General features: G+C 38.1%; 1 protein-coding gene across 6 annotated transcripts in view; it reads left to right on the top strand.

The window, feature by feature from the left end:
* The window catches only part of TANC2 (tetratricopeptide repeat, ankyrin repeat and coiled-coil containing 2), a 484,030-nt gene that overhangs the window by 276,999 nt on the left and 186,041 nt on the right, over positions 1-20,990 (top strand). For all 6 annotated transcript variants that reach the window (XM_030800293.1, XM_012497692.2, XM_030800292.1 and 3 more), the window contains one exon: positions 13,450-13,713. In XM_030800293.1, coding sequence (XP_030656153.1) covers positions 13,450-13,713 — 264 coding nt within the window. The remainder of the gene's footprint in view (positions 1-13,449; positions 13,714-20,990) is intronic.

The raw sequence follows: 20,990 nt of genomic DNA, 5'->3' as shown, positions 1-20,990 counted from the left end.
TCTGTCTCCCAAGTAGCTGGAATTACAGGGGCGCACCATCACGCCCAGCTAATTTTTGCATTTTTAGGAGAGATGAGATTTCACCATGTTGGCCAGGCTGGTCTCAAACTCCTGACCTCAGGTGATCCACCTAAAGTGCTGGGATTACAGGTGTGAGCCACCACACCCGTCCCAGCCTTGCTGATCTTTACAATAATATATCCTCCTTGCATCTGAGAAATACATGCTGCCAACTGGCCTCTGTATCCTCACTGATATTAGAGACCCCAGTTCTATGATAACATCTCCCTATTAACTGCACTTAGAGAGGATGGTCACCTTCAGGCTTCTCAATGATGTCAGTATTCCCCACCACTGCCACCAGTACATTTCTTATTGCCTTAGTGAAAGGAGTGTCCATTAGGCCTCCAGGGAGTGGAGAGAGGTCATGGTATTATTGGTCTTATGTGGTAGTTCCTTCTAATCTCCACCACCGTGAACCTTCTGACTCATTTATCAGTACTATGCCCAGGAAGTTCTAGCTGATCATCTCAAGCTGATTTCCTACAGGCCATCATCATATCCAAGTTTGAAGGAACCATCCTCGTATAGATCTCCTTTGTCTCCTATATCTTTCTTTCTCCCTATTTTATTCCATTTTAATTAGGATTTAAACATGGTCAAGTCTTTTTGCATCTTACTTTTATCTCCCTCTACTCTTCACAGACCCATTGAAAGAATTGTCCTCACCTTTTCATAATTTCATCTCCCTCTCACTTTGGAACCATTGGAATTCCAGTTTCTGCCTATACTACTCACCCAAGGTATTATCTAGATCACCTCCATGTAGATCAAGCCAATAATGATTTTTAGTTCTTATTACAGTTAATGTTTTCTGACACACGTTTACTTTTTGCAACTCTCTCTTGCCTGACTTGCCCACAGTCTCCTGGTTTTCCTCTTCTTTCTGGTTGTTCCTTCTTAGACTCCTTTGCAGGCTCTTCTTGCTTTGCCTGATTGTGTTTTAACGGGTTTCATTTTAGGCCTTCCTCTCCCTCACTCTACAAACTTCTTAAGAGACAATAGTCAGCTCCTAAGGTTAATACCTTTGCCATCTGACTCTCTATTCTCCTGAGCTTCAGTTTAATTATCTCACTGTCTACTGTACATCTTTATTTGAATGTCTCATAGACACTTCAAATTCTATGTTTCCTGAGCTAAAATTATGTTCCTCTTAATCCTGCTTATCTTCTTGTGTTCCCTAAGTAGATGGTACCACCATCTAGCCATTTGCCCCAGCCAGAAACCAGGATATTATTCATGACTGCCTTTTTACCTCATTCTTTACATCTAATCAAATTATCAAGTCCATTCATTCTTTTTCATTTCCTTTGTCATTTCTTAATACAGGTCGATATTTCTAACTTGGATTGCTGTAAAACCTAACTTTTCTTTTTGCCTTCAATCAGGTAATCCTCTGATACAGGAGAGTCATGAATTTGGATTGTAAAAAAAGATTACATTTCATTTTTTTTGATTTCTAATTGAAATTTAGAAGTTCTATTTTGAATGTAGGTAACAAGCCACAGAAGCACTAGAAGTTTTTGTGACTTTGTCACCAATAAATACCTCAGATATTTTCATGTTACTTGTAGATATCATAAAATATCACACTTGTCACCACCTTGAAAATATAGTAGACTTGCACTAGATCTTATCACTTAATGTTAATGAAACTCACAAATTACTGTGTCACAGATCTATTTTTTATTATTTTGATTACTGTTTTTCAAAATAATTGGTTTCTCCTGTTTTTGCATTTTATTTCATGCATTTAGAAATATTATGGAAACAGTCTTTTTAGGCATCACCAGACACCATAGGGGGCCTGTGGCAACACCTTACTGTAATGTATTCTACTCACTAGAACCAAAGTAATCTTTCCAAAATGTAAGTTTAATTATGTCCCTCAAAAGCCTTTAATCATGTGCCTCGGTTGCCCTTAGGAGAAACAGGGATAAAATCTAATCCCTTTAATATGGTTTATGAGTTCCAGTCTGATCTAGACTCTGTCTCCTCTCTGTCACTCTAGCCATTGGTGTGCTGTGGCCAGCTAGCACCTGCAAGATCCAGTTTTTAAGATTTTGGTAATTTTGTGAGTCAGTTGTTAAGTCATAGGTAGCTTGAAATCAGCCACCAAGTGTACATTTATACCATGGAGATCAGCAAGCACTGCAAATCAGAATTTTGTTTTGTTTTTGTCTTTTATTTTTTAATTTATTTATTTTTTTAATTTCCAGGATACACGTGCAGGATGTGCAGGTTTTTTACGTAGGGAAATGTGTGATAGCAGCTTGCTCCACCTATCAACCCATCACCTAGGTATTAAGCCCCGCATGCATTAGCTATTTATCCTGATTCTCTTCCTCCCCTCACCTTCCTTCACAGGCCCTAGTGGTGGTGTTCCCCTCCTTGTGTCCATATGTTCTCATTGTTCCACTCCCACTTATAAGTGAGAACATGCAATGTTTGGTTTTCTATTCCTGTGTTAGTTTGCTTAGGGTAATGGCTTTGAGCTGCATCCATGTCCCTATAAATGACATGATCTCGTTCCTTTTTATGGCTGCATAGTATTCCATGGTGTGTATGTACCACATTTTCTTTATCTAGTCTATCATTGATGGGCGTTTGGGTTTATTCCATATCTTTGCTATTGTGAATAGTGCTGCAATGAACATATGTGTATCTGTATCTTTATAATATAATAATTTATATTCCTTTGGGTATATACCCAGTAATAGGATTGCTGGGCCAAATAGTATTTCCAGTTTTAGGTCTTTGAGGAATTGCCACACTGTCTTCCACAATGGTTGAACTAATTTACATTCCCACCAATAGTGTAAAAGCATTCCTGTTTCTGCACAGCCTTGCCAGCATCTGTTGTTTCTTGACTTTTTAATAATCGCCATTCAGACTGGCGTGAGATGGTATCTCATTGTGGTTTTGATTTGCATTTCTCTAATGATCAATGATGTTGAGCTTTTTTCATATGTTTGTTGACTGCATAAATGTCTTCTTTTGAGAAGTGTCTGTTTATGTCCTTTGCCCAGTTTTTAGTAGGATTGTTTGTTTTTGTTTTGTTTTTTGTAAATTTGTTTAAGTTCATTGTAGATTCTGGACATTAGACCTTTTTTCAGATGGATAGATTACAAAAACTTTCTCCCATTCTGTAGGTTGTCAGCTCACTCTGATGATAGTTTCTTTCGCTGTGCAAAAGCTCTTTAGTTTAATTAGATCCCATTTCTTAATTTTGGCTTTTATTGCAATTGCTTTTGATGTTTTCATCATGAAATCTTTACCCATGCCTATGTCTTGAATGGCATTGCCTAGATTTTATTCTAGTGTTTTTATAGTTTTGGGTTTTACATTTAAGTCTTTAATCCATCTTGTTAATTTTTGTATAAGGTATAAGGAAGGGGTCCAGTTTTAGTTTTCTGCGTATGGCTAGCCAATTCTCCCAGCACCATTTATTTATTTATTTTTCATTTATTTATTTTTTTTTGAGACAGAGTTTTGTTCTGTCACCCAGGCTGGAGTGCAGTGCTGCAATCTCGGCTCACTGCAACCTCCACCTCCTGGATTCAAGCGATGCTCCTGCCTCAGCCTTCCAGGTAGCTGGGATTACAAGTGTGCACCACCATGCCCAGCTAATTTTTGTATTTTTAGTAGAGACGGGTTTCACTGTGTTGACCAGGCTGGTCTCAAACTCCTGACCTCAAGTTATCCTCCTGCCTCAGTCTCCCAAAGTGCTGGGATTACAGGTGTGAGCCACCATGCCCGGCCCCAGCACCGTTTATTAAGTAGGGAAGCCTTTCCCCATTGCTTGTTTTTGTTAGGTTTGTCGAAGATCAGATGATTGTAGATGTGTGGTCTTCATTTGTGAGATCTCTATTCTGTTCCATGGTCTATGTGTCTGTTTTTGCACTAGTACCTTGCTGTTTTGGTTACTGTAGCCGTCTAGTATAGTTTGAAGTCAGGTAGCATGATGCCTCCAGCTTTGTTCCTTTTGCTTAGGATTGCCTTGGCTATATGGGTGCTTTGTTGGTTCCATATGAATTTTAAAGTAGTTTTTTCTAATTCTCTGAAGAATGTCAGTGATAGTTTAATGGGAATGGGTTTGAATCTATAAATTACTTTGGGCAGTATGGCTGTTTTCACGATGTTGATTCTTCCTATCCATGAGCATGGAATGTTTTTCCATTTGTTTGTGTCTTCTCCGATTTCCTTGAGCAGTGGTTTGTAGTTCTCCTTGAAGAGGTCCTTCACTCCTCTTGTTAGCAGTGTGCCTAGTTATTTTATTCTTTTTGTAGCAATTGTGAATGGGAGTTTATTCATGATTCGGCTCTCTGCTTGTCTGTTGTTAGTGTATAGGACTGCTTGTGATTTTTGCACATTGATTTTATATCCTGAGACCTTGCTGAAGTTGTTTATCAGCTTAAGAAGCTTTGGGGCTGAGATAATGGGATTTTCTAGATATAGGATCATGTCATTTGCACACAGACAGTTTGACTTTCCTATTTGAATATGCTTTATTTCTTTCTCTTGCCTGATTGCCCTGGCCAGAGCTTCCAATACTATGTTGAATAGGAGTAGTGAGAGAGGGCATCCTTGTCTTGTGCCGGTTTTCAAGGAAAATGCTTCCAGCTCTTCCCCATTCATTATGTTATTGGCTGTGGGTTTGCATAAATGGTTCTTACTGTTTTGAGATATGTTCCATCAATAGCTAGTTTGTCGAGAGTTTTCAACATGAAGGGATATTGAACTTTATGGAGGGCCTTTTCTGCATCTATTGAAATGATCACGTGGTTTTTGTCTTTACTTCTCTTTGTGTGATGAATTACGTTTATGGATTTGTATATGTTGAACCAGCCTTGCACCCCAGGGATGAAGCCAACTTGATCGTAGCTAAGTTTTTTGATGTGCTGCTGGATTGGTTTGCCAGTATTTTTTGAGGACTTTTCCATCAATATGCATCAGGAATATTGGGCTGAAGTTTTCTTTTTTGTTGTATCCCTGCCAGGTTATGGTATCAGAATGATGCTGGCTTCATAAAATGAGTTAGGGAGGAGTCCCTTCTTTTCGGTTGTTTGGAATAGTTTCAGAAGAAACGGTACCAGCACCTCTTAATACCTCTGATAGAATTCAGCTATAAATCCGTCCGGTCCTAGGGTTTTTTTGGTTGGTAGGCTATTTATTACTATAAGCTATTTATTACTGCCTCAATTTCAGAACTTGTTGTCAGTCTGTTCAGGGATTCAACATCTTCCTGGTTCAGTCTTGGGAGGGTGTGTATGTCCAGGAATTTATCCATTTTTTTCTAGATTTTCTAATTTATTTGCATAGAGGTCTTTATAGTATTCTCTAATGATTGTTTGTATTTTTTTCTTTTTGAGAAAGAATCTCACTCTGTTGCCCAGGCTGGAGTGCACTGTTGTGATCTCAGCTCACTGTAACCTCTGCCCCCTGGGTTGAAGCAATTTTCATGCCTCAGCCTCCTGAGTAGCTGGGATTACAGGTGTGTCCCACCACGCCCAGCTAATCTTTTTGTATTTTTAGCAGAGACTGGATTTTGCCATGTTGGCCAGCCTGGTCTCAAACTCCTGACCTTAAGTGATCCTTTCACCTCAACCTCCCAAAGTGCTGGGATTACTGGTGTGAGCCATCGCACCTGGCCTGGTTGTTTATATTTCTGTGGGGTCAGTGGTGATATCCCTTTTATCATTTTTTATTGTGTTTATTTGATTCTTCTGTCTTCTTTATTAGTCTAGTTAGCAGTCCATCCATTTTATTAATTTTTTTCAAAAAAACATCTCCTGGATTTGTTGATTTTTTTGAAGGGTTTTTTGTGTCTCTGTCTCCCTCAGTTCTGCTGTAATCTTGGTTGTTTCTTGTCTTCTGCTAGCTTTGGGGTTTCTTTGCTCTTGGTTCTCTAGTTCTTTTAGTTGTAATGTCGGGGTATCAATTTGAGATCTTTCTAGCTTTCGATGTGGGCATTTAGTGCTGTAAATTTCCCTCCAAACACTGCTTTAGCTGTGTCCCAGAGATTCTGGTACCTTGCCTCTGTTATCGTTCATTTCAAATAGCTTCTTGATTTCTGTCTTAATTTCTTTATTTACCCAGGAGTCATTCAGGAGCAGGTTGTTCAATTTCCATGTAGTTGTGTGGTTCGGGGTGAGTTTCTTAATCCTGAGTTCTAATTTGATTGTGCTGTGGCCTGAGAGACTGTTTGTTATGATTTCAGCTCTTTTGCATTTCCTGAGGAGTGTTTGACTTCCATTTATGTGATCAATTTTACAGTAAGTGCCAGGTGGTGCCAAGAAGAATGTATATTCTGTTGTTTTTGGGTGGAGAGCTATCTATCAGGTCCACTTTATCCAGAGCTGAGTTCCAGTCCTGAATATCTGTTAATTTTCTGTCTTGATAATCTGTCTAATATTGACATTGGGTGTTAAAGTCTCCCACTATTATTGTGTAGGAGTCTAAGTCTCTTTGTAGGTCTCTAAGAACTTGTTTTATGAATCTGGGTACTCCTGTATTGGGTGCATATATATTTAGTATAGTTAGCTCTTACTGTTGAATTGTCCCCTTTACTATTATGTATTGCCCTTCTTGGTCTTTTTTAAAATCTTCGTTGGTTTAAAGTCTGTTTTGTCAGAGACTAGGATTGCAACCCCAGCTTTTTTCTGCTTTCCATTTGCTTGGTAAGTTTCCCTCCATCCCTTTATTTTGAGCCTCTGTGTGTCTTTGCATTTGAGATGGGGCTCTTGAATACAGCATACCAAGGGGTCTTTACCCAGCTTGCCACTCTGTCTTTTAATTGGGCCATTTAGTCCATTTACATTTAAGGTTAATATGGCTGTGTGTGAATTTGATCCTGTCATCATGATGCTAGCTGGTTATTTTGCAGACTTGTTGATGTAGTTGCTTCATGGTATTATTAGTCTTTGTACTTCAGTGTGTTTTTTTAGTGACTGGTAACATTTTTTTCCTTCCCATATTTAGTGCTTCCTTCAGGAGCTCTTGCAAGGCAGGCCTGGTGGTGACAAATTCCTGCAGCATTTGCTTGTCTGAAAAGGATTTTATTTCTCCTTTGCTTATGAAGCTTAGTTTGGCCACATATGAACTTCTGGATTGGAAATTCTTTTCTTTAAGAATGTTGAATATTGGTCCCGAATCTCTTCCGGTTTGTAGGATTTCTGCTGAGAAGTCCACTGTTAGTCTGATGGGTTTCCCTTTATAGGTGGCCTGGCCTTTCTTTCTGGCTGCCCTTAATGTATTTTTCTTCATTTCGACCTTGGGGAATCTGATTATTATGTGTCTTCAGGTTGATCTTCTCATAGAGTATCTTACTGTGGTTCTCTGTATTTACTGAATTTGAATGTTAGCTTGTCTTGTTAAGTTGGGGAAGTTCTCCTGGATGATATCCTGAAGTATGTTTTCCAACTTGGTTCCATTCTCCCTGTCTCAGGTACCCTAGTCAGTCATAGGTTTGGTCTTTTTACATAATCCCATAGTTCCTGGAGATTTTGTTCATTCCTTTTCATCTTTTTTTCTCTAATCTTTTCTGCCTGTATTATTTTCAGCAAGTTAGTCTTCAGGCTCTGAAATTGTTTCCTCCACTTTGTCTATTTGGCTGTTGATACTTGTAGTTACATTGTGAAGTTCTTGTGTTGTGCTTTTCAGCTCTATCAGGTCATTTATGGTCCTGTCTCAACTGGTTATTCTGGTTAACATCTCCTATAATGTTTTATCATGGTTCTCAGCTTCTTTGCATTGGGTTAGAACATGCTCCTTCAGCTCTGTGAAGTTCATTATTACCCACCTTCTGAAGCCTACTTCTGTCAATTCATCTGTCTCAGCCTTCGCCCAATTCTGTGCCCTTTGCTGGAGAGGTGTTGCAATCATTTGGAGGAGAAGAGCACTCTGGCTTTTTCAGTTGTCAGTATTTTTTCATCGATTCTTTCTCATCTTTGTGAGTTCATCTAGCTTCAATCTTCGAGGCTGCTGACCTTTGGATGGGGTTTTTGTGGGGACATTTTTTGTTGATGCTGTTGTTGTTGCTTTCTGTTATTTTTCTTTTAACAGTCTCCTTCCATAGAGCTCCTGCAGTTTGCTTGGGGTTCGTCCCGTCCTGTTCACCTGGGTCCCTCCTACAACTGGAGGTGTCACCAGTGGAGGCTGCAGAACAGCAAAGATGGCTGCCTGCTTCTTCCTCTAGGAGCTCCATCCCAGAGGGGCACTGACCTGATGCCAGCGGGAACCCTCCTGTATAAGGTGTCTGGCGACCCCTGTTTCGGGTTCTCACCCAGTCAGGAGGCACAAGATCAGGGACCTGGTTAACAAAGCACTCTGGCTGCCCCTTGGGCAGAGGGGGTGCACTGCACTGGGAGGGGATCCCACTTGTCTGGACTACCCGGATTCCTCAGAGCCAGCAGTGGGAAAGACTAAGTCCGCTGATCAACGGAGGCTGCAGCTGCAACTGCGGCTGCCTCTCCTTCCAGGGAGATCAGAGTTCTGTTCATAAACCCCTTGCTGGAGTTACTGAAATTCCCACAGGGGAGCCCCAGCCAGTGAGGAGGGATGGGTCAGGGTCTGGCCTAAAAAGGCAGTCTGGCCACAATCTGCCACAGTTGCTGGGCTGTGCTGTGGGGAATTCTTCCTGGGTCTAAACCGCCCAGTCTCCCTGGCACCAGTAGGGGAAAAACAGCAGACTGCAGCTGCAGTGATGGCTGCTGCCCCTCTTCCCAGTCATCTTAGGTAGGAGGCAGCCACAGTCATGATGGCCACCCCTCCCCCTGGGAACTCGGTAGTCTTAGGCAGTTTCCAGCCAAGAGGCTGCCGAGAATCTGCACAGCTCTGTGCTTGGGACGCAAACCCTGGTGGTGTGTGTGGGCCCACGAGGGGGATCTCCTGATCTGTGGGTTGCACAGATCCGTGGAAAAAGTGTGGATCGTGGATTCTTGGGCAGGGTAACACAATCATTCACTACCACCTCCCTTGGCTGGGGGTGGGAGTTCCCCTTGCCCCGTGTGGCTCCTGAGTGGGCCATGGCTCCACCCTGCTTTTTGCTTGCTCTCCATGGCTCACGCCAACTGCCTAGTCAGTCCCGATAGGGGAACCTGGATACCTCAGTTGTCAGTGCAGGATTCGCTCACCGTTTTCATTCTTCTTTGTGGGAGCCTCCGAACGCATATATTTCTAGTCAGCCATCTTGGCGCCTCTGGCCTGTTGTTGTTTTTTAGAGAGCCAAGTTGTTAAACTTGTATCAGCACACCACTGGCCCCACCTCACCTCCAAAGTTTTAGTCTATTGAATTTATGTAATTCTTAAGAATTTTGCTGTGCCCTTGTGAATGTTTTTGTCTTTGGATAAACCATTGTTTTTTCATCTTTACCTGACCAACTCAACTTGGTCGACAAGAGTATTCTCTAGCCCTCAAGTCTAGGTTAGATTTGTGTCTCCTTTCTCATAAAGCAAACCTCTTTTTCCAATGGGTAAAGTAAAATAAAGTAAATTAAGTAAAGATAAAAGACCAAATTTAGGTGAATGTGAAGTTGTTGTCTGGAATGACTGGGAGTTGGGTAGGTATTGCAAGGACTTTTATTGAAGTCCTTGACCATTACTGAAGATGCAGTCTTCTCAAGAGCTAATAGTTCAGTACCTATTTAATTGTTTGGCAGTATCCTAAAATATTATAGAAAGCCTGATTGATCTCTTGCACCTATTCCCCTACCACAAATATAAAGCCTTTTCCGCATTAAAAGAGTACAGTACTGTATTCCTAGCAGACATAAACACTTCACCGATACTGAATCCATTCTTCAGAGCTTAGCTTATGTGTCTTTAAATACTATGTCCTCTCATTACATTTTTTCCCCAAAAGTAGGCATTACTATGTCCTCATTACTATGTCCTCTCATTACATTTTTTCCCCAAAAGTAGGCAGTTTCTTGGCTTAAATAATTTCCCAGGTAACATATACACTCATATCATTGGTAGCAATATTTTTAATGTAAGTAGTAGAAAAAAATGCCCTGAAGAATGAGGCTGATTATTTTTGTTCTTTCATTGTTAATGTCTGCAGCGTCCTCCTACGCTGAGGGTCTCCTGAATGTTCACTGCATGCTATTTTCCTATGACTTTTGTAGATAACAGCAGGGCTTTAGCCTCTGTGCTTTCCTTTGTTGTATCTCTCCTTTTATCATGTGGGTATTACAGAGCTGGGTGCTAAAAGTTTTTTTTTTTTAATTTAAATATGAAAAAACCCTTAAAATATAGTTTCTACTCTCCAGAAATGTACAGTGTAGTAAAGGAGACAAGGTACATCTACAAAAGAGTTAAGGAACAATATAAGGTAGTAAACAATTACGATTCCAAGTAATTAGTTGCCTGTGAGACTACTCGTTAGCTATATAAGTGGGCAAGATTCCTAATCTGCACGTCGGTTTGGTTTCCTCATCTGCAAAATGAAGATAGTAATATCAGTCCTGCTTAGAGTGTTCTGTTGATAATTGAGTGAGATATCTCATTGTACAATTTAAAGGTTATAAGGTGATAAATATGAATTTATTATGATTACTAGTATTAAAGCTTATGATCTAATACAGAAGAAAGAACATCTTGCTTAAAATATATATGAGCTTTTTCTGAGGTGATATTTTTTTACCAGTTACCAAAAAAATCACTTTGGCCTTTGGGTTGTTAGGCCCCTGGAGTTACTTTTCAATTCTTTATTTGTTTTCCATGTTCTTCCTTTGGAAAGATTTTCTGAGTTTCAGAAACTGTTTTCCTTTGTTTTTCAGATTTGCTGCCACACACTATCCTTGGTTTTTTGTCCCCAAAGACCAGCCAAAATGTAGGAATATAATTTTCTCTGCTTTCTTTTTGTTAGCTGTCTCTCCAAAATGAGCATAGGTTGTCTATTTTTTAAGGTTTTACAACTAGTCACTAAAGGGGAAATAAGAGTATAATAAATATGGGAACTTACCTTCCAAAATCTTATAAGGTTTCCAAAGGGTTCTCTGATATTTCTGATTTCCTTTCTCAGGTGGGGTCCAAAAGCACATACCCTCATCTCTCTTTTAATTCTTAAGTTTATAAAATTTTCCCTCTTCCCACTTCTCTACCTTCTTCTAGTTTACTTAGATTTCTTCTTCCTTAGCCTTTCACTTTTTGTGACAATAAAGTCAGATTTTCTTTCTTAGAGAGAAATTTAGGTCATCCTTTGTAATTCATCTTCTTCCCATGTTATTAGAAAATCCAGAACTCCATTTAAACTTGCAGAGAGAGAACCTCACTAAAAATGATTGTGAAAATTACCTCATGAGCTTAGGTCTCTTCTTTTGGCAATAGGTACATTCAAAATATAAGAAGAGAAAATGAACTAACATATAAAAACTCCTCTGGGATGATATCTTTTATTCTTGTTTTATAATTATTGCTAAAAAATTATAATCTAGATGTTAATGTTTTTAATCCTTTCTAGCATTAATTAAAATTTTTCTATTTGTGTATAATTAGTGGTAAGACTATATAAAATTCAAGAGACCTTTCAGTTTATTTTATTAAGGTACTTAAATCCATAAAGTTAGAGCTACAGAGATGTGTACAAGAAGGGCCTGTTATTGCTTACTTATTTGGGCAGGTTCTGGCTCTTCTATTAGTTCCTGCTTAGGGACTGCTTATTTTATTCTAATTCTTTGTTACATATTAGAAGCAAGGAAATAAATTTAAATGAGGAAAAGAACAGAATAGAAAGAATATAGAGATCTTTTAGGGACCGCTGAGGCTCTCCAGCAATCCTTGAAGATTATATAAATTCCCTTTTGATGAAATTCTGAAAATTTTACCACCTATAGGCCTGAGCTGTAGGTCCTCTAGGACTGATACATGAATTTTTTTAGTTTATTTAAATAGAGTTTTTGAAATATGTGAGAGATGACTGTATTTTGGTTTCAGTTATGTAAACATCATGATAGAAGTGAAATGATCATCAGTAACTTTTAAAAATAATGTTACTAAATATTCTTATTATCTAGTCATGAATTTACATAATCATAAACAGATTACTCTCTACTTTAGATTTTCTTTTAAATTCATTCTTTAAATTTTATAAATCAGTGAAGTACAAGGCAGTTTTGTTACATGCATAAATTGCGTAGTGGTGAAGTCTGAGTATTTTAGGGTATTCATCACCCAAATAATGTACATTGAACCCATTAAGTAATTTCTCATCATCCACCTTTCCCCCACCTTGTAACCCTTCAGAGGCTCCATTGTCCGTCATTCCATTTTCTACTTCAATATGTGCACATTTTTTTTAGCACCCACCTGTGAGTGAGAACATGGAATATTTGTCTTTCTGCGTCTAACTTGTTTTAAGATTTCTAGTTCCATCCACATTGCTGCAAAAGACATTTCATACTCTTTATGGCTGAATAATATTCCATTGTGTGTATATACCACATTTTCTTTATCCATTTATCTGTTGATGGACATTTAGGTTGATTCCATATCTTTGCTATTGTAAATAGTGCTGTGGTAAACATGGAAGTGCAGATATCTTTTTGACATATAGATTTCTTTTCCTTTGGGTAGTTACCCAGTGGTGGAATTGCTGGATTGAATGGTAGTTCTATTTTTAGTTCTTTGAGAAATCTCTGTATTGTCCTTAATGGTTGTACTAATTTATATTCCCGTCAGCAGTGTATATGGGAGTTCTCTGCATCCTCACCATCTGTTATTTTTTTATTTTTTAATACTAGCCATTCTGACTGGTATAAGATGGTGGTTTTAAGTTGCATTTCTCTGATGATTACTAATATTGAGATTTTTTTCATGTATATGGCCATTTGTATGTCTCCTTTTGGAAAATTTCTGTGTATGTCCTTTGCTTACTTTTTAATGGGATTATTTGTGAAGTTTTTATTGAGCTGTTTGAGTTCCTTGTATATTCTTAATGTTAGTCCTGTCAGATGTATAGTTTGCATATATTTTCTCCCATTCTGCAGGTTGTCTTTTCACTCTGCTAATTATTTCTTTGGCTGTGCAGAAGCTTTTTAGTTTTAGTTGCATTTGCCTATTTTTGTTTTTGTTGACTGTGCTTTTGAAGTCTTAGTCATAATTTCTTTACCTAAACCAATGTCCAGAAAAGTTTTCTGTAGGTTTTCTTCTAGTATTTTTAGTTTCCAGTCTTAGGATTAAGTCTTTAGTGTATCTTGAGTTGATTTTTGCATATGGTGAGAGATAGAGGTCCAGTTTCATTCCCCTGCATATGGCAATCCAGTTTTTCTAGCACCATTTTTTGAAAATGGTGTCCTTTCCCCAATGTGTGTTTTTATCAACTTTGTCAAAGATTAATAACTGTATGTATGTGGCTTTATTACATTCATTTTACTCTTTTTTTTTCAGCTACGTTAACAAGCTATTCTGAAAATGTGGAACGCACAAAATATGCTGGGGAAAGCAGTAAAGAATTAGGATCTGGAGGAAACATAAAACCTTGGCAATCTCAAAAATCCAGCATGGACTCCTGTTTGTATCGAGTAGATGAAAACATGACTGCTTCCACCTATAGTCTGAATAAGATCCCAGAGAGAAATTTGGAAACAGTGTTATCTCAATCAGTACAGTCTATTCCTTTGTATCTCATGCCACGGCCAAATTCAGTAGCAGGTAAGTTGTTGTTGTTGTTGTTGTTGTTGTCGTCGTTAAATAATCATTTTACTCCAGTATATATTGAAATGAAAATAAATCCTGCTCTGACAGTATTTAAATTTTCCATTCATCTTTTCTGACTAAGCCGTTCTTTTGTGTTTGGGTAATGTACCTGTATATATTATTTGAATCTGGGAGAAGGTTCATCTGCCTCGAGTGATTGCTTAATTCTGCTCCCAAAATATACAAAAACACATAGAAATTCAGAAACAGCCTATAAAATACATCATCAAACAACTGAAAGTCTTTTCTCTCAATGAGAAGTCTTTGAAAGAATTTTAGTTTGAGGTTTTAGTTCTTTACTTAAAATCTTAGTTTTAAAAAACATTATTAAAATTGGCATATCTCAGTGTAATTTGTATTACCAGAAATCATCATCCATAGTTTGTAAAAGTGGAAGGCAGGCAAGAATTCAGCTTTTCCTCATCCCATGAGTTTCAGTATTTTCACAGTATCCTGGCTATCATTTCATAGAAGAATCACCAGGTGGCTACATTTCCAAAGAATAATTCTGCAACACCACTAGCAAACTCAGTTAAAAAAAAATTGTATTAGTCCGTTTTCACACTGCTACAAAGATACTACCTGAGACTGGGTAATTGATAAACAAAAGAGGTTTTATTGACTCACAGTTCCACACAGCTAGGGAAGCCTTGGGAAACTTACAATCATGGCAGAAGGCAAAGGAGGAGCAAGTACCTGCTTCACAAGGCGGCAAGAGAGAGAGCGAGCACACAGGGGAACTACCAGTTTTAAACCATTGGATCTCATGAGAACTACCTCACTATCATGAGAATAGCAGAAGAGAACCACTGCCATGATCCAATCACCTCCCACCAGGTCCCTGACACTTGGGGATTACAATTCAAGAAAAGATTTGGGTGGGGACACAGAGCCAAACCATATCAGAAATGATATAGCGTGGTGGCTCATGCCTGTAGTTCCAGCAATTTGGGATGCTGAGGCAGGAGGATTGCTTGAGGCCAAGAGTTTAAGACCAGCCTGCACAACATAGTGAGACCTTGTCTTTAAAAAAAAAAAGAAAGAAAGAAATGATACTGAGGGTTAAGTGGTTGAAATACGGAGTCATCATTCTTTAGCAACTACTCTCCTCAAAATTTATGTCAAGGGGTATTTTTACTACAGCTAAATTGCTGTTTAATAATTCAAACCTGGGACTTTTGCAGAATAGTTGAACTTTCTGACTTTTCAAAATATGTCATCATCTGGACTTTGTCCAGACTATAAAATCAAAGTTATGTTTGCTTTTCTTACTTTCCTCATGAAGGCCTGGATAGATTATCTCACTGATAATTACTCCTTATGTAGCTGATAGTGTAATGCTTCTTGCCGTTCCCATTTCCCTTTCCTACCTGTTCTTTGTTCTCTGGCAGACCATCAGCATCTGTCATCAGGTGTGATTATAGGGGAAATGACTCATCTGAAAGATAAGTAACTACAGAAGATTTTAATATTAATTGTTAAATATTATTCACTTTTATATAGTGACAGGAAATTTTTTATCCTAGGACCTTCTAACTATATCGATCCCCAACTACCATGTCATATAAGAATCCTAGAATGCTGTTGTATTAGTCTATTCTTATACTGCTATAAAGAAATACCTGAAACTAAGTAATTTATAAACAAAAGAGGTTGAATTGGCTCATGGTTCTGCAGGCTGTACAGGAAACATAGCAGCTTCTGCTTGGCTTCTGAGGAGGCCTCAGAGAGCTTTCAATCATGGCAGAAAGCACAGGGGGTACAAGAACCTCACATGTCCGGAGCAGGAGGAAGAGCAGGAGGAAGAGCAGGAGGAGGAGGAGGTTGCACACACTTTTAAATGACCCATTCTCTCGAGAACTCTCATATTACAAGAACAGCAAGGGGGAAGTCTTCCCCATGATCCAGTCACCTCCAACATTGGGGATTACAATTCCTCATGAGACTTGGGCAGGGACACAGATCCAAACCATATCAGCTGTACATTATGAAAAGTTCCAGGCAAGCTGAGTCTTTTCAGAAAAGAAGCATGAAAATCCTTGCTCATATATAAATAGAGAAATGTAACTACCAATCCAATAGTTGGGACATACTATTGTCCCAACTTACTTCCTAACTAAGCTACAATGATTTCTAAGCAAATTCTGGTTCTATTATTTGAGAAAGGCACTGAACACTTAGTAGAAGACAGAGAAGCTTTGTTTCAGTGAGTGGAACTATGTAGTCAGTCTGAATGAACAGTGTTAATTCAGGGCTATGAGTTTCGGTCACTACTTAACATTAACATTGTGTATTACCGTCTTCTTCCTACTTACTCCCCATTATATTTTATGTGTATCCCTTAGAACCTTTTTTCACTGTGTTAATCAAGGACCTTCTCATTTGTTTAAAAGCGACTCAACTCTTCCTCAGGCTTCTCTTAGCCCCAAGTGTATCCCAGAACTGTTGTACTTCCCTATTAGCCAAGTGCTCCCTCTCTAGTTGTATCCTGTACCTTCAGAGCAGTGCCAGAACTGAACAGACTATGGGAAGAGAGAATGGAATAAGCAAGCTGGTTAATTTAATGTTTTGCTTTTGGTCTCAGAAAGCCATCAGGACCACATGTAACTAACCACTAGACAGTAATAAGCTCTGAGGCAGCTACCAAACTATCTCCATCTAATTCCTAGTCACCTTCCCAGGCTGAACTCAAATACTTCCTCCTTCATGAAACTTTCTCCAATCATCTCCCAGCCACAAGTAATTGCTGCTTCTTCTAGAAAGCATTCTCTTTTTGTGTTGGCAACAGTCTACTTTGTGTTATGTGCAGCTATTGTGTATATGTGTTGGTCTGACTATTACAATCTAAACTTTTTGACATTAGCAACTGAGAAGACTCTAGTAGAGGCTCCATAGTTGCTGGTTGAGTGAACTAATGAATGAATATATGCATGAACCAACCAATCTGTGATATCAGCTTTAAACAAAAATAACAATGTAGTTGGTAAATCTAATGATAATTTTCTTCATCTTACTATAGAATATAGTCTTCTCATAGGAGAGATTACCCAGAAAAAGGTGTGATGGGGGCTTATTTAGAGAAAGTAAGCTCTATATGAGATGGTAGTGTGAGCCAGTTTTAGACTTACTAGTATCTCACAATTTCATTTCTTCCAAAATTATAAACTGTAGTTCTCGTTAATATATGGAATGTGTAAACAGCACTTATCACTATTTGCTAACAACTGGCAATATATATTTTTCAATGGTTAATCAGAAGCCTTTATTCAATTAGCAGTGTAATGGTGTTGGGGAAAAAAATGGAGATCTTAAAGAGATTTCTGTTTCTCTAAGAGAGCAGTCAGCAAACCAGGGCCCATGGGCCAAGTTTGGCACACTCTATTTTTGTAAATAAAGTTTCATAGCAGCAAAACCACACTCATTTATTTATTTATGGCTACTTTGCTCTACCACAACAGAGTTCAGTAGTTGGAACAGAGATCATAAGCTCTACAGTTAACATTGTAGTGGCCTACAAAGCCTGTATAAAAAGGGCAATCCCAACCTTCATTCTAAAATCTTACCCTGGCATTGGATTCAAGTCACCCCTCGGCGATACATCTCAGCTATACAGGTCATATACGGTGTTAGCTGTGCATAGGGACATAAACTGTTTTAGACTTTATGAAAGTTTCATGATGTGTTTCACATGACTTCATGAGTTACATAGAGAATGAGAAATGTGTAAAAATTCCATGAGAGGACATTGTTACTCAGCTATACTGATACTAGATAGCAAAGACACTAAACGGATTTGAAAGAGACAAACAAGCTGAAATTGACCCTTAAGTTTTGTTTTAAGTTTTTGTAATATGCATTTAGCTAGACTCATCATCAGTGTGGTACATAGACAGCGCCCAATAGTAAATTGGTCACCTGCTTGAGTCTAGAGCCCTCATTTCCAAACTGAGGAAATTTCATTTTGGTGGTGGTAAAGTCTCTTAATGTATTTGTTCTCATTTTCTCTTGACCTCTTTTTAGTCTATTGAAAAGAATATAAAATTACTTTGCTTTTCTTAAACAGACATATCTCTTGAGATTCATTATTTTACCCCCAAAAAAAATGCTAACTGTAGAGCTTATGAGATGTCTAAAACTCCTATACTCCTATAAAAGCCAGATATGCTTTTCCTCTGAGTGTCTGTGAGGCTAATACTATTGTAAACAAAAAATACAGAAGGAAAAGTAAAAGCCACTCTCCTCTCTACACCTAATATCGCTCTCCAAAGGTTAATATTTCTTATGATTCTTTAAAATATATCTATATATAAAAAACATTATAATATCTATATGTGATATATAATCATATATACCTATAGATAACCCTCTGTATCTGTGGTTCCATATCCATGGATATGGATGGCCAACTAAAAGGGACTTGAGCATTTGCTCAGATTGCGGTATCCTATTGCAGATAGCTCCAGGGGTTCTTGAGCTAATTTCCTGCAGATACCAAGGGATGACTGCATTTAATTATAATTATATGTAAGAGAGATATGAGGTCAAAAATGAGTGGGATTTATTCAAAAGAAATGAAAGCATGTGTTCTTAAAAATATATACGTAATCACAGTTTTATTTGTAATAGCCAGTAACTGTGAGCATCCCAAATGCCCATCAACAGGTGAATGGATAAACTAATTAATTGTGTATCCATACAATGAAATTCTACTCAGCTACAGAGGGAAATGAGTTATGGATACCACAGCAACATACATGAATCTCAGAATAATTATTCTATTTGAAAGAAGCCAGATTAAAAAAATATATGCTATATGATTCCATTTGTATAAAATCCTAGAAAATGCAAACTAATCTGTAGGCACAGATTGCCTCTCTTATACTGTGACCATCTATAAGTACAGGTGCCCTGTGGGAATTAGGGCTCAGGAAAGTGGTACAATGTTGATCCTCTGGCTACTGCTATTGCTCTGAGTAATAAACTGTCTTTCATCTCCGACCCAGAAGTTTCATATCTTTTTCCAGCATCCAAGCTTGTTAGTTTACAGATTCTTCACAGTTCTTGACAGTGAGATATAGCTATACCCAAACCTACAAAATTAAAAGAAATGGCAATGGCAAGCAACACAAGGAAATGTTGCAATTGAAATTATACACTGATGGTGGGAGTATGTTAATAACTTGGTACTCCATTTTGTAAAGTTGTTTGACAAGATGTATTAAAGGTATATAAAGCTATATATGCATGTTATCTAAAACCTCACAATTCCATTTCTGAATAGAATGCCCATGAGAAATGAGTGCTTTTGTTTATGAGAAGACAGATAAAGTTTTATCAGTTTTATTCATAATATCTAAAAACTGAAAACCATTCACATGTCCATCAACAGTGGAATTGATAAATAAATTGTATGCAGCAATGAAAAAGAACACACTACTGTTATAACATTGTGAATATATTTCACAGATGTGATATTGAACAAAAGAAGTCAGACTCAAAAGAGTGCCTTCTGTATATAGTATGTCCGTTTATATAAAGTTCATAGAAACAAAATGATCACACTTCTGTAATTATAGAACTAAAGTAGTGGTTACCTTTGGTAGGATTATTGACTAAGGGAGCTTTCTGTATCTTGGTCTGGACGGTAGTTACATGGATTTATACTCATGAGAAGACTTCAGAAAGTCCATGGAAAACATACTTAAAAGATACAAATAAAAAATATAAACTTTATTTCTCAACATAAGTTCCATCAAGTTCAAGACACTTTTGTAAGTGATGATACCAGCCATTTAGTTCATCCCTAAAGAACTGAGTGTCCTGGGAATTTAACCATGTCAATTAAGTCTTTTTTACATTATAAACTGAAGAAAAATGCATGCCTTTTACAGATTTTAAGATTAAAAAACAAAAAGAAGTCAGACAGAGCCAAATCAAGACTGTAAGATGGATTTCCCATCTAAACTTGCAAAATTGCCTTTGTTTGATGAGAGGAATGAGCAGGAGTAGCACTGTGGTGGAAAAGGATTCTCTGGTGGAGCTTTCCTAAATGTTTTTCTGCTCAAGCTTTGGCTTGCTCAAAACACTTTCATAGTAAGCAGGCAGGTCATTTTTGGCCCTCCAAAAAGTCAACAAGCAAAATGCCTTGATCACCCCAGAAAACTGTTGCCATGATGCTTGCTCTTGACCAGTCCACTTTTGCTGTGACTGGACTATTTCCATGTCTTGGTAGCCCTTGCTTTGGTTGTGCTTTGTCTTCAGGATTGTACTGGTAAAGCCATGTTTCATCCCATTACCATTCTTCAAAGACATGCTCCAGGATCCGAATCCTACTTTTTTTGTTTTAAATTTTCATTGAAAGCATTGCTGTTTTCTGCAGCTGATCTGGGGACAATGGTTTTGGCACCCATTTAGTGGAAAGTTTGCCCCCATTTTAATTTTTCAGTCATAATTGTGTAAGCAGAACCCATTGAGACATCTGTCATGTCGGCTATTGTTTGTGCTGTTATCATTTGTCCTTTTCAATTGGGATACAAACAAGATGAATTTTTGTGGATGGTCTGCCACTGCAGGCTTCAACACTGTCTCATCCCTTCTTAAAACAAGTTATCCATTTGTAAACTGCTGATTTCTTTAGGGTATTGTCTCTGATATGGTTTGGCTGTGTCCCCATCCAAAACTCATTTTGAATCATAGATCCCACAATTCCCAAGTGTTGTGGGAGGGACCCAGTGGGAGGTAATTGAGTCATGGAGGCAGGTCTTTCCTGTGCTGTTCTCATGATAGTGAATAAATCTCATGATTTCTGATGGTTTTATAAAGGGGAGTAAGTCATGTAAGATGTGACTTGCTCCTCCTTGCCTTCTGCCGTGATTGTGAGGCCCCCAGCCATGTAGAACTGTGAATACATTAAACCTCTTCTCCTGTATAAATTACCCAGTCTAGGGTATGTCTTTATTAGCAGCGTGAAAATGGACTAATATAGTCTCCATAAATGTTTTGTAAAAATCAATGATTTTACCATTCTTCCACCCAAGCTTCACCATAACTTTGCTGTTTGTCCTTGCTTCAATTTTAGCAGAATTCATGTTGCTCTGATAAGGGCTTTTTTCACACTAATGTCTTGTTCTTAATGCCTCAAACTATATCCTGTTCAGACATCTTATAGTTAGTATCCATAGTTTTTTCATAAGATGCATTTCAATGAACTTTTTGAAGACTCTCACATGCAT

This window comes from Nomascus leucogenys, chromosome 19 (assembly GCF_006542625.1).
Source record: "Nomascus leucogenys isolate Asia chromosome 19, Asia_NLE_v1, whole genome shotgun sequence".
In the NCBI taxonomy this organism is placed as follows: Eukaryota; Metazoa; Chordata; class Mammalia; order Primates; family Hylobatidae; genus Nomascus; species Nomascus leucogenys.
Note: the sequence above shows the minus strand (reverse complement) of the source record. Positions and strands in the feature narration are given on the sequence as shown.